General features: G+C 25.8%; 1 protein-coding gene and 1 long non-coding RNA gene across 2 annotated transcripts; both read left to right on the forward strand.

Moving 5' to 3' along the window:
• The first annotated feature begins 1,551 nt into the window (after positions 1–1,551).
• Positions 1,552–4,226, forward strand: LOC136983973 (innexin inx2-like). Its single transcript, XM_067280870.1, has 2 exons — positions 1,552–1,617; positions 2,500–4,226. Exon 2 carries the CDS (start codon positions 2,519–2,521, stop codon positions 3,602–3,604), a length of 1,086 nt encoding a protein of 361 aa, XP_067136971.1. The 5' UTR covers positions 1,552–1,617; positions 2,500–2,518; the 3' UTR covers positions 3,605–4,226.
• A 164-nt stretch (positions 4,227–4,390) lies between these two features.
• LOC136983962 (uncharacterized) lies at positions 4,391–6,441 on the forward strand. The gene is made up of 2 exons (XR_010882130.1): positions 4,391–6,013; positions 6,170–6,441. It is a non-coding gene; the product is annotated as an uncharacterized lncRNA (long non-coding RNA).
• Positions 6,442–14,628: the final 8,187 nt, after the last annotated feature.

Genomic DNA, 14,628 nt, shown 5'->3' on the forward strand with positions numbered 1-14,628 from the left:
GCGGTCGTCAGGAGTCACTTCCGGTTTTCCGGGAATTCGAAGGTGGAATTTTAATTCGAAATTACCGATTGGATGAATAATTTCTAACGAACGAATAAGATAGAGATTATAAGACGTCATCAAAATAATTTAAATATTTTTTCAGGTTAATTTGAATATAAATTAACATACGCTTTATCGATTAAAGTGCAAATTAAAACTTAAAAAAAACTAATCAAACTTTACTTCTAGAATTTTTAATTTAAAAAATATTAAAAAATTATTTGACATTTTAAAAATAAATTTTTATAAAATTAACCAACTAATAGAATTACGTGTTTAAATAATAATACATTCTGTCAACAATATATTGATATTTAAAATGCATGAATGTAACTTATATGCATAAATTATAAAAAAAACAAATAATTATTTATTTTCTGAAGTTAAACAATTAATATATTAAATAATAAATTCGAAATGCTAAGAAAATTTCTCGTTAATAGCTCATAAAAGGTCTGATGATTTTTTCCTGTATTGTGTGTTGTTGTTTTAAAAGAATAATTAACTCTGTAAATATTAAAAAATATTTTAAATATTGTTGTTTTGTAAAGGAAAATATGTGAAATGTATGGTGCTATTAATTTTTTTTTAATTCTATAGATTGTTTTTTAATTGAAACGTGCTGCTTGTTTCAAAAAATACCTAAAACAAGAAGTAATTTAGTTCTTTTATCATGAAATATCTCATTATTTAAAGTATAATTTTTACATCAAACCACTGTAATTACTTATTAAAAAAAACAAATAAAAAAAAGGTGTTTGCCTGTTCTATTAATATTTAATGATAGAATTTAATAAAGAGTAAGGTATTGTAATGTTTATTCATATTGGTATTTTCATCAAGGATAAATTCTATTCATTATACTTTTAAAAACAAAAAAGTAAAAAAATTTAATATGATTTTATTAAAACTAAAGAGCAGGAAAGACAAGTTTAAACAAAAAACAGCAGTTTTAAAATTGTAATGTCACGATGAGTGTATAAAATATTAATATTTGATTTGGTAAAATATATGGTTTGTGAAATATTCAATTCATTGTCTTTACAAAAAATACAAAGAAAAGTTCATTTACTAGCAGAATCTTTGGTGTTTTTTTGTCAAAAACACAAAGTCGAAATTGTCCTGTATAAAGGTAAATAAAGTTTCGAAGTGTTTTGTGTTTTATATCCTGAACTCTTAATTAAAATTTCCTCATTAAGATTATTGTCTATAGTTTCCGGTATACGCGGTCATCTAGATTTATAAATTACACAAATTGATTATCTAGTTTGGGATGTAAGAATATTGCGCAATATAGAGGGCAACATTTTGATAGGGTATTAAGAATTCTTAATAGTGAAATGACTTCATAGAAACCCTCTTACGTCTTTGGCCAATCCTTCAAAATGATGATCATACTTTTGCCTGGAGCAAAGGTCTTTGGTATGTGGCCAGGGAGCGAGGACGAGTAAACCAACGTCAAACGTTTTCTGATTGGTCGAAAGTTGAATATGTTGTATTATGGTGGCTGCACAGCCGTTGCGAGCTCAGTTCCTCTTTGGATAAACCTGTTGTCGGTAACAGTGCTGTAGTAGGGTGAGTGTTATTGTTGTTAGATATTGGGTTAAACACAAGCAGAAATCTTATTTTTTATTAATAGTGCTCATTTTTGTTAATTCAAACTTTACATAAGTTTATAAATATAAACCACCATTGTTTGATTTTGTTTGAAGTAAATTGTAACAGTTTATAACTAAAATATTTTCTTTTAATGGTTTGTAATAATACTATACTATGTACTGTACATGTGTATAATTTTATATATATATAAAACTTTGATTTAAAAATTTTATTCGGGGAAAGAAAGAGCTTAGATAATAATAATGATCTATTTTCTATTTTAAATTACTGTATTTTAGTATTTATTTAAACTTGATAATGCAAGGAAGGTGCCTAAATTTTCAAAGATATACCATTATTATTATTTGTATACGTATTTTATTTGTAAATTATTGTATCCTAATTATGTCCAATTTAGGTAAAGTTTCCTCATTTACTAGCTGAAAGCAGGAACTTTTGTAGTTGGATTTATTTAATTTTTAGTCAATATTTCATTTTTAGTAGCTGTTATTTTTAGGTATTTCACACAGTACTTTGTATAGGTACTGTACTTTGTACTTAGAAGTTATGTTTAGACAAAATGTAAAAAAATATGAAATAAAAAGTGCAAATATTGCTGTTTAGTTATCAAGAAACGCAATATTAGGTCAAAAAATTAGCCATTTGAATAATAATTTCAAATATATTAGTCATTTATTAGGAGGAAAAATAGGTTTAGCAATGCTTCATTTTATATAATATATATACTGTAGGCCTATGTATAGTAAGGTCGCGCCTCAAATGTACCTTTTATTTAATTATATATGTTTTTATTATATAGAAAATATATTTAATATAGTATATTTTTACATTTTACAGTCCGGCTTAAACCATAAGCATGGATCAACTATTCGGCAGTTTGAAGAACTTGTTTAAAGTAGATACTACAAATATAGATAACAATGTGTTCCGTATGCACTACAAACTAACAGTAGCTGCGTTGATAGCATTTAGCATATTGGTAACGGGTCGACAATATATAGGTGACCCAATAGATTGCATATCAAAGGATGATATACCTTCAGACGTTTTGGACACTTTCTGCTGGATCCATCACACTTTTAGTGTTGTCGACGCCTGGGAGAAAAAAGTCGGGGATGAAGTGCCTTATCCTGGTGTAGATAAATTTGTTCCCGGTCAAAAGAGAGTTTTCCATGCCTACTACCAGTGGGTTTGCTTTGTTCTGTTTTTACAAGCTTTATTATTTTACATACCAAGATATTTTTGGAAAACAATGGAAGGTCACCGTGTGAAGAATCTCATTTTGGGTTTAAATTCACCAATTCTGCCTGAAGAAACCAAGAAAAGTAACAGAAAACTCCTTGTGGAATATTTGGCCATGAATATGAATAACAACAAAACCTATTTCTTGTCATTGTCTTTAGCCGAAGTTATGAATTTCGTTAATGTAGTAGGACAGATGTTTCTTATGGATAAATTTTTGGGAGGTGAATTTTCCAGATATGGCGTTGAAGTATTTAAATTTACCGAATGGGATTCTGACCTCAGATACGATCCTATGATCAGAGTCTTCCCCCGTTTAACCAAGTGTACCTTCCATAGATACGGTTCTTCAGGAGATGTCCAACGTCACGATGCCATGTGTATTTTACCTATCAACATCATCAATGAGAAGATTTACGTTTTCTTGTGGTTTTGGTTTGTAATTTTGGCTACCTTATCGGCTATGTCTTTGGCTTATAGAATGGTCACCATGGTATCTTTGAGGAGCAGATATTACATCACAAGATCTAGAGGACGTTTGGCAAACAAGGATTATTTGGAAGCCATAATTAATAAATGTGATCAAGGCGATTGGTTATTAGTAGATCTCCTATGCAAAAACTTGGATCCCTTAAATTTCAGAGATGTCGTAAATGAATTAGCTCGAAAATTGGAAGGTAAAAGTTTTGACAGTGTATAATATAAACTATAAAATTTTTTTGAGTTTTTTGAAAGAGAAATCTGCTTAAACTTTGCCATAATTAGTCCTATTAGTGTGTGATGTTCATTAGGACTTGTGTAGTAACTTCGCTGCACAAATGAAGTTACTCATTTTGCGTTTAATTTATGTTCGATTTATGAAATAATTTTAAATCAAATAAGTAATTTAGAATTAGTTTAATTTTTTTTTCCAAAACTGCCATTTTTTGACTCAATTGTAGAAGGTGACGCCTGGGCTCCTGCCGTTGTTTAGACAGCGGCTGACCCTGTTTTTTCCTCTGTTGACGTCCATGTCTTTGTTCCTTTCACGTATCAGAGCTTCTGGCGTTATTCGCTGGGTTCGGATGACCAAACTTCGTTGCCTTCTTGTTCATATTGTTAATGGGACCAAAATAAGTCTTCCGTAAAAAATTACCAATGTATTGTAATCATTAAAGGGACCAATTGAAGAATTTTGGGACCAATGAAATGGTATTTTTGTAACAAAGGAACTAAGATATTTTTATCGGAAAAGCGCTAAACATATTTTTTGACTCAGATTTATGTATTTTCTAAATATTTAGTAAACAAATTGATTAATAAAATGATTTTTTATTAAGTAATCTTTGTATCTTGTTTATATTTTTGATTTACACAAAATCTAAAGTAGACTTTGTAATAGTAGTCCATAACCATATGGATATTTTTATATTTTAAATTTCCCTGATAAATTAACAATTTTTTTTTCATTAGACGAATGCCTTTGTTACATAATGAGACTGGAATTCTCATCATGTTACATTGATAAAAATAACATTGTATAATGTATCAATAAGTAATGCTAACTGGTAGAATCTGTAATAATACAATTACTATCAACACATTGCAGTAGCTACTCCTGAATTTATTCAGTAAGCAGAACTTAGAATGAAGACATCACTCAGCCATGAATGTCCTATATTCGAGAATCATTTATTCTAAAATAGTTGAGTGTTTTATTAAAAAAATCATTAAAAAACGAGGAAATATTAAATTTATATAGGCGTGTATGTTATATATAAATACATAAGACATTTTACTGATATGAAAAACTGCAGAGAAACGGTCATATATGGCCTAGATTTGATCTCGGAAGTCGTCAGTCATAAATGACTTTAAAAACTACTCATTTTATAACTTAATTCTTTATCGATTGATAATTTTAAAAATTTTATTCATCTCTATGAAGGTCATTCTTTAAGATTTCGGTCAGGCATGAAGTTCTTGCTAACGTAACAAAGTAGGACATAGCTTTGGCTTATAGCCATAAATTCGCCAATATTTAAATGAAGATTTAAAAATTTAAGTGCAAAAAAAGGATTTTTCTATTAAGAAAATGGCTCGTGTTATGTTAAATTTTTGTGACATTTTCCTTTAAATGGTTTTTCAAAGGAGAAAAAAATTTTAATGAAGACTGTTGACAATTTAATTACACATTGTTATGAAAATATTTGTTAAATAATGTATTGTAGGCCTATACTTAAAATGTTTATAACTTTACAGCAAGCCAGCTGTTGTATATATAACCTTAAATTATCAGTGAAGAGTACCAAAAAAATCATCTCTACATCTCTTAATGTTGAGAAAATTTCGATTATTTGCAGATAAACTGCAGCAAATGATGATGATGATGCAATGGTCAGCAAAATATAAATGTTTATAATTTCTTAGAAAATCTAAATTATGCTGTGAAGCGTGTTTTTCTTACTTAATTATTTTTAAATGATTTTCTTGTAAAATATTGACATTCGGATTTATAATTAATGATGATAGCAACAATTTTGTGCTGTGACCGAACGTATCAAAAATGACCTAGACTGTCTACAGAAAACGAGTTTTACTTGTTGACCCGTCTGCCTGACCTTTCTTATCCATCCTACTTAATCACGTGATTCTTAACAACCTGTAAATAAGTTTACCGTGATGCTTTAAAGCTTAGAAATTTCGTACTTTTGTTCATTGCATGCGAAATAATCTTTAAAACAAAGATACTTCTTTAAAATTTCATTTAACGTTCTAATTTCTCTTACATAGAAAAGAGGTTAGGAGTTATCAACAGTCTCTCCCGTCTTTTTTTATATATATGACCTATTTTATGATTGACTAAATTGTTTTCCTCTTCTAAAACATTATTCTTACTTTTTCTCTTCTCTTTTCCGATAGAGAAAATTAGAATAAAACATTGTTTATAACGCTAGCATTAGTGAATTAAATGAAAAAAAACTACAAACTGTAACTACCTTTATTGCTTTTGGAGTTAGTACTGTAGATCTGTCTGTTCGTTTACTATTGTCTCGTTGCGTTAAGTGGAAACAGGATATTGTATGAACTCTGAAAGCTAGGCGTCTACCAATTTAAAATTGAACATTACGTGAGTAGACGTAAAGGAAATTCTCAAATTTCTTCCAATAAAACTTATTAAAGTCTCTGTGTTTTTTGTTAATTCTTTATAATTTTATACAATTTAAAATATAAAATGTAGCATTTAATTTTCTTTGATTTTTAACTGAACAATTTCTCCCTGCAGACATGAATAGGGTCTCCCCCATGTGATGACTAAGAGCACAGAACAATAAGAATATACAAGCAGGTTTTTTTGCATGAAGATTACTCAAAAAATTACATATACACTTCGAAACGTAATTTAATTTTGATAAAAGGAAAAAAACGAAGGATAGGAGCTCAACCTTTCCTATTGCATCACAGAAATAAAAGTGGATGTACACATGTTACAATCATTAGCACGCAAGTTCTAAATATAAATTCATTTCATATACATCCGATTATTTATAGAATAAATGTTCTATAATATAAGTATTATATATATAAATATGCATAAAAATCGTATTTTGATAAGAAAAACACATGCAAAATTCCTCTATCCTACATACCGTAAGTACTGTACATATTTCATCCTATATCAGCATATAAATTGAATGAGGATCCAACGAATTGTATTATTATATTGCACAGATTTATATAGTTAAGTTAAAATTAAATTTTGGAAAACAAAGAATGATTCATCACTTAATTAAATCATAATTTAAAGTCGACTCATAAAGTTCAATTAGTGTAGTTAATAAAAGCAATTTCCTGAAGGGAGAAATCAGAATGATATAGAAAATGATACTAATAAAGATATAAAGTTTATATTTTATTATAAATTATTCGTTTTTTCTTAAATTATATTATTATTTTTTTACATTTACACTACTGTATTTGACTTAACTTTCCTTGATAAGCGTTTACATCCGCTAATCTCGGAATTAATCTATAGGAAAGAAGGTCATCTGACACGTCAGAAGGATATAATCGCATAATTTTCCTTAAAATGAATCCTTAAACAGTTAATTATAGAATTATTTTAAAATTAAAATTAAAAAATAATTACATTATTGAAAGAATAAAGCTGGAGCTCAAGATAAAATAACAATAGAGCATCCTTAAATAGTTTATTTTAAAATCGGAATTTTATTCTCGTATAGAAAATAACCTTGACATAAAGTGTTTAAAACAAAATATTTTGTCTAGAAAATTGTAACGGAAGTAAATCAATGGAAGCAATGGAGAAGAAACAGGAAGCTAAATGGAGCTAAAAGGTGTGGCGTATGGTTGGTCATTCCGCCGACCTTCTGATTGTTAGTGAATAATATTTTTACTAAGTTTATATATAGAGTATGATTCTTTTGTTTAACTTGGCATAATTTATGTCTACTGCTCTGTTTATTATAAATAATCAACTTGGACACCTGCGTTAAATAAACACGGTAAAATGATATTGCTAAAAACATCAGTATTGTTGGCAGTTAATAGAATAACTTAATTCTATTAAAATATAGAATTACATGCATTGAAATTCTATTATAAAATACCATTAAATTATATTTTATTCAGTTATATTCTGCTCAACTGTAAAAAATGTTTATCTCTTTAAGTGTAATTAATGAAAGAAAACCTAAATATTGAAATTATATATATTAATAAAATGATAAAAACTTGAACATTTCAAAAAACCCACATAGAATGATTGATAGAAATAAATTTATTAAATATGCAACATTTGACCAGTTGTAAAGACGAGCTTTTCAATTACTTTGATTAAATTTTAATAATTATACAGTATATTAATACTCGTAATTATATGTCGAAAATTCTAAATATAAAGTTTATAAATATTCTTATTTTATCTATAATGTAAACCAAGGATTCCCGTAATTGAACTATTTAAAAATCTCATCCAAATCGAAGCGCACCAACAAGCAACGAATATGACTTTGATGCGAATTTTTGCACAGAACCTCTGCCCTAATAAAAATATGTAATAGATGCAATCGTAAATAATGCGTCAGAGTGATAAAATTAATTATGAAATGAATATTACCCAATGAAAAGTTCAATCATTGTGAAAGCATCAGATGTCACAAAGATGCGAACTTTTTGGGAACGGATACAAAAAATATCTATATTTATTTTTTAAAAAAATTGTTTTAGTTGCACAAAAATACGTTTTAAGGATAAAAAATACAATTTTAAATAAATTAAAAAATTGACATTTTTAAGATATTATAGTAATGGGATAAAATACAGCATAAAAATAGATATTTACGAAAACAAAGCATTTTTACGTATCATTTAAATGCTCTTTATGTAAGTTCTAAAAGTACTGAACAGTGTAAAAAGTACTCCAGGAATGTCTTGCTATTGTTGCTTTTTAATAATGAAATAAGTACTACAGATATTATTTTTATGAATATTTTTAATAAAAAAAAATTAATTCAAGCAATATGGCATGTTGCATGTATCATGTAAATTCTTCCTGCGTGCCATGTTGGACACGCATACCACAGACTCCCTATCTTTGGAATACAGTAAAATTGCTTATCAATCTTTCATATCTGATCGTTTTCATCAAGGATAATCCACAGATACCTTATTTGACGATAACAGTAATTGATTTAAATGACTTATAAATGGCGTAATTATTTTCCTGAAGAATTTTGTTAAATCTCGACCCTCATCGTAATTACACCTTGCGTTAAATAAAATTATGTGTTTTCCCGTAGCAACCTTCGCGTGTTAGCATCCGACAAGAAGTTTGAATGCCTTTTGTTGCAATTTTTGCATAAATACAGGAATTCAGTTACAGTAGTTATGAACACAATTAAAATTGAATTACAGTGATAAATAAATATCAATATTTTGATCCATGTAATTGAATTTGGCTCCTGATCTCAGATGATATGTATGTAAAATACAATTTATCATTTTTGTTTCATATTTTTTAAAAATTTATTTTATAATTTAAAACAATTTCAGAACATTTTTAATAACTATAGACGAATAGAAGAAGCCACAACGTTGTTGACTAGAAACCACATGATACAATTTATAAACTATAAATTCTATGTTGCAATTGAAAGCATAATTTATCAAAAATTTTCAATTCGGTAGCATTTCTTCAACCATTAACGTGTTAACAGAAAAGATAATCAGAACCTTTCGCCCAGAGCATTACTAGACCACCTACGAAGCACATCTAATCTACAGTTCCACTTTTATCAGTTAAAGACGTTTTTAACAATTCCCACATCTGTACATCATTATTTACAGTCCACAGAACTGAATCTTAATTAAAAATATTAATTATGCTTGTAGACAAGAATAACACTTCTCAGAAAGAGTGATTTTGTGGGATTTTGCTCATCAAGAATCGATTTCAAACCATGGGACTTCAGGCACTTCAGTCCATAATAGTTTGGAATATTCAAGGATGTAACATAAATGCATTACATTTTGTACATCAAATACAAAATGACACATTGCTAAATTGTTTTTATATACGTTTCTATCATTTTTTCAGTACAAAATTAAACAGCAATATATTTTATATACAATATTGACAGTCATTTTGTATAGTATAATGAACAAAGCTGATAAAGTAACATTATTTTGATTGATATAAACGAAATATTAATAATAAATTTCGAAATTAAGAATAATAAAAGTATAATCTAACATTCGTTAAATCAATATAAATCTACTCCAACATGAAAGATATTCATTTAATGACGAAATTTCAAGTGCGTGATGAAATTAATATTGTCAAGTACTCAATGACATACGGATATTATAAATATTTAGATACTGAATGAAGTAATTTGTTACGTAATTTATTAAGCATCGCATGAACTGAAATTTATCATTTAAAAAAACCTATATTACCACTTTAATTAAATTTATAAAAATAATTATAATTTATGCATGTGTGCTGTTTTAAAATAAAATTAAGCTAAATTAACAATGAAGGGTGTGGTATTTTGCTTAGAAATTCTTTTTGGTCTCAGGTTAACACTAAGCAAACTTGTTCAAGTGTGACATTAAAAAGGACAACTCGACACATGCCAATGACCTAACTTGTAATGCCAAATTCAAGTCTAGAGCAGGTTATGTATACTATAATAGTATGTAATTAAACTAGCAACTCTATAAAAACGCGGCAATTTTTATTTAAAAAAATTATTTAGTATATTTTTATAAAATGCAATTCAAATTTGCTATATATATTTCATTTCTCTTCTATTGTTTACTTTATTCTCTTTATAAACATATTCATTTCTGTATTATTCTGTTATAGTTGTGTTTTATGCATGATGAATTTCAGCTGGATGAGCTACGTAAATGAACTGTGCAATTGCACTGTGAAAAAGTTCATTTACATATTTGAAAGTTGTAAAGTTAGTAACTTTGAATACCTGTCTTAAATATTTTTTTCCCTTTCCTACAATTTAGTCATTCAAAAATTTTTGATTATTGAAGCAAAATTATATGCATTATCTGCTTTTATATATGCAGGAAACTTCAAAATTAGACATTAAAATTTGTAAAGACTAAAATTCTACCTTATTAAATAATTTATTACTTACAAACTGCAAAAATTTCTGAATTATTTGTAAAGATGTGGTAAAATCTGACTTTATGAACCCTCCTATATGCAATAATAATATCTTCGTGAATAAATTTTCTTGTAAATGTTTAAAAAATAATATAACTAAAAACTATAATAAACACTTATTTATCTGCAAATACAGTTTGCATTTATTGTATGTAATCTTAATATTTTTTCTAAACATCTATCATGCAGTCCAGGATATCCTAACAATCCATTATGAGCATATTCAATGCAGGATGTGGTTATAAAGAATACTTCTATGCTGCATTGTGGATAATTTATGTGCATTATATGCAATTTATAATCATTGCAATATTTATTACATTGTTCTTGAGCCATTTTATTAAATAAGTAATAAGAGCTAGACTTTTTTACATGATAATGAATACTACATTCTAAATATTGTATTTATCATCATGTAAGAAAGAGATGTAATTAGTTACTGAAATAAAACACAACTTATGGTAATTTTATATTTTTCTTTTCTGGTAAAGTTAGTTTTTCCCAATAACGAAGGAGGGCAACTACCTCCCTATGTGAAAATCACCCTTTGAATACAATTTCCTACGACGTTGATCGCTCATGCATACAATTACTACTTCACGTGTTTGTAATGATTGTTAATGCATATTTTATTTTTAAGTTATTTATGAGTTATTCTATTAATCTAGAAGTATCTTAATATAACACATCATTATAAGAATACGAAACGGATGACTTCGTATAGGAATTCGCTTCATTTTCTAATCAATGAACAAATTGCTGGAGGCTGAGGATAATCTGAAGATTGAAAACAAAAGATTGCAAGGATTTTATATATATATAATCTTTGTTTATCAATATATACATTGTTTTTTCTTTTATAGAATATAGGTTTGAATTTTATATTTCGTTCAAAAATAGATCTAAATTGAATCTAAGGAAAGATCTAATAAAAAGAGAAATGATTCAAAACAACGTTATCCTGGTTCAAAATACTTTATTTTAGTAATTTTTCTGGACTAATCTTGTGTAAAAAAGGAAGGATCTAAATCTTTTTATTTGTTTTATTCCATTATTAGATAGAATTCAAAGGATTCTTTGTTCAAACCCTTTAAATTCCTTTTTGTCTTTAAGTGGATAAAGCCAGAAATGCCTGAAAAACACCATTTGTAAAGGAACTAAACTCTTGCGAGTCAAACGTCAACAAACTTTGAGTGATTTAACATAAAACATACGCAAGTAGTTAAGTAAAACATTAAAAATACATTAAAATTTCCAATTAAAAGCAAAAAAATATTTTAAAAAATTTTCAGTTATTTAAATTATTAATTACTTTAAAGTAGTTTGATCTATATTTTTATTTATTTTATACTCAAAATTAATCCTGCCAAAATGATAATTATTTATTGAGAAATATAATAATGTTTATATTAATATTTTAAATTTTAAAGTTATAATTATAGAAATTATTTTCTTTAGACTCAAGTTTAATGGTGTTTTTTTAAAATATTTTATTACTGAAGTTTAATGTCTTTCATTTAATTCTTTATTATAAAATTCATAAGAAAAAGAAATACATTTTAATGTTATTTAATAATAAAATTAAAATTTACTGAAAAAATTGAATAAAAATTAAAATTTCTAATCAATTTTATAGAAAAATAATTAAATACTAAATTTTAAGGTAAAATATTAAAGCAATAAGATTTAATCAACTTTAAAAAAAGCAATTTATTTTTTATTTAATTTTTAAATAAATAAATAAAGGATAGAAATATAAATTTTATTAAAGTAGACTAACTCTTGCATCTGATAAATGTAGTGCTACATGAAATTTAAGATTAATCCTTCAAAAATTTGACTGTTATTCTATCGCCACTCGTTTCAAGTAAAGGAAAAAAGAAAGTGAAGTAATGATGCATTATAGCCTTTCTTAATGAGTAATGTACTTGTTCGTAGGAAAGGATTATGTTACAGAAAGACGTAATATTAAAAACAAACTGAGTGATTTATGAAGAATATAAATGTCTGTCCACTTTTACTTTAAAGGTGAAGATGTATTTATCACGTTTATGTTCTAGAGAAATTCGTGAGAAATATAGCCTTGTTGCCTTTTTCTTTTTTAAAAAAATATGTTTTAAAGGTTTCTAAAAGCATTATTCAATCGTTCTTTCATATTATAAGTCTATAAAGTTAATATGTAGAAGTCCATATATATGTGTATAGGGTCTGTCAAAAGTCAGTTTATCATTGTAAACATTGAAATTTTTTCTTATTCAAATGCTTACAGCCTTTGTAAAACTTATTGAATTGCTTACAAATAACATGGTTATTAATTATATTATTTACTTAGCAGAAGTTTATAACTTAATTATATTAACGTAGCTGATAAAGTATGTTAAATTTACTTACTTTTGATACAATTATGAAATAAGATTGATCGTAATTTTGTTATTTAATTAATTTTCTAAATACTTAAATAGCTCATTTTTTCGATTAATTAATCTAAACACCTTACATATATAGGCCTATATATCAAATAGCTTCTTGCTTGTATTACTGTAGTAAAATAGTTAATTAGAACAATGAATTAATAAGTTTGATTCATCGGTTCTTATTAACTATTTTTGTTTTTTTTTTTTTTGTAAAAACTTACATTTATATGTATATATAAAGTAGTAATAAATTATGATATATCTATATATATACAATATATATAAAATGCATAATTTTTTGTCAAATCTCTGAATAATTTATGTTAATATAAATGTAGTTTAAGTGAAAGCAAAGAAATACTTTGCTGTTGTTGTTTTTAATTTGTTAATTTTTCCCCCTTATAGAATAACATAGTAGGCCTACCTGTATTAATAACAAATATATAATATATAAATATAATTCATATATTGATATAATATTTATTTATTTATTTACTATCACTCGAATATAATTTTTTTTAGTTATTTTTAATATTGATTAAACGATGACTTCATATGAGGAAATTTGGAAGGAAATATTAATATTTATCTTTCCATTATGTTTTATAGAAAAATTACTTATCTACATTTTAATTTTATTTCTAAATAACGTTTTAAATTTTTTTAATATTTTAAAATTTCTTTTCATGGTTTTAACGAAGAGTATTATTAATTTCATTTTATTATCAGTAATTTCTGCTTGAAATATAATACTGAAAGAAGAAAGCAAGATACTAAAATAAGGAACTTTCTGTTCAGGCAAACATTTTAAATATTATTTTTCTAAGAATTATTAAAGTTTTATTACGAAATTTAATATAGTGTTTTATAATATTAATTATTTTATTATAAAATTTTAAATAATTCTCAATGAAAAGTTTAAATCAATATCAATATATATATTTATATAAAATAAAAAAATATAATATAAAATTTGATTTATTAGAACATTCTAAACTATTGTAAAATACTTTTTCTTAATTAAAACGTTAAAGATTAAATAAACAAGAAAAATATTATTATATTATTTATAATTAAATTTTAATATATTATTGTTTTATAAAAAATATTAAAATTATTCTAAATAAAAGGCTTATAAGAATATCAAAAAATAATTTATAAATTATATTTTATTGGCATTATACATTTTAAATACAAATTAAATGAATATTATATGATTTTTAATTTATTTTTTATTATTTATGTAAACCTTGAGGATTAAATAAGCGAGAAGAACTCAGCTATTATGTTTTTTTAAAACTTGTGTTCAAGTTCAACGAATTGTAAAATATCAAGGAAAATAAAAAGAAATGTATTACTGTATTTCTTTTATTTTCTTCGATTTCGTTTCAAATTAAATAACAATAAATTAAAATTATTGAACATTGAAGTAGCAAAGCTCTTTCTACAGTACATAAACAACAGCAATTTATAAATATTTAGGGATTACTTTTCTTTGAGGGTAAATATAATAGACTCATTTAAAAAAAGTATTGTAAAAATTTAAGTCTGGTGCTTATAAAAAAATTAAAAAACACAAAGAAATGCTTTATGCCCTCTGAATAAATAAGAAAATTATGA

This window comes from Centruroides vittatus, unplaced genomic scaffold, assembly GCF_030686945.1.
Source record: "Centruroides vittatus isolate TY-2023 unplaced genomic scaffold, ASM3068694v2 contig_9, whole genome shotgun sequence".
Classification (NCBI taxonomy): domain Eukaryota; kingdom Metazoa; phylum Arthropoda; class Arachnida; order Scorpiones; family Buthidae; genus Centruroides; species Centruroides vittatus.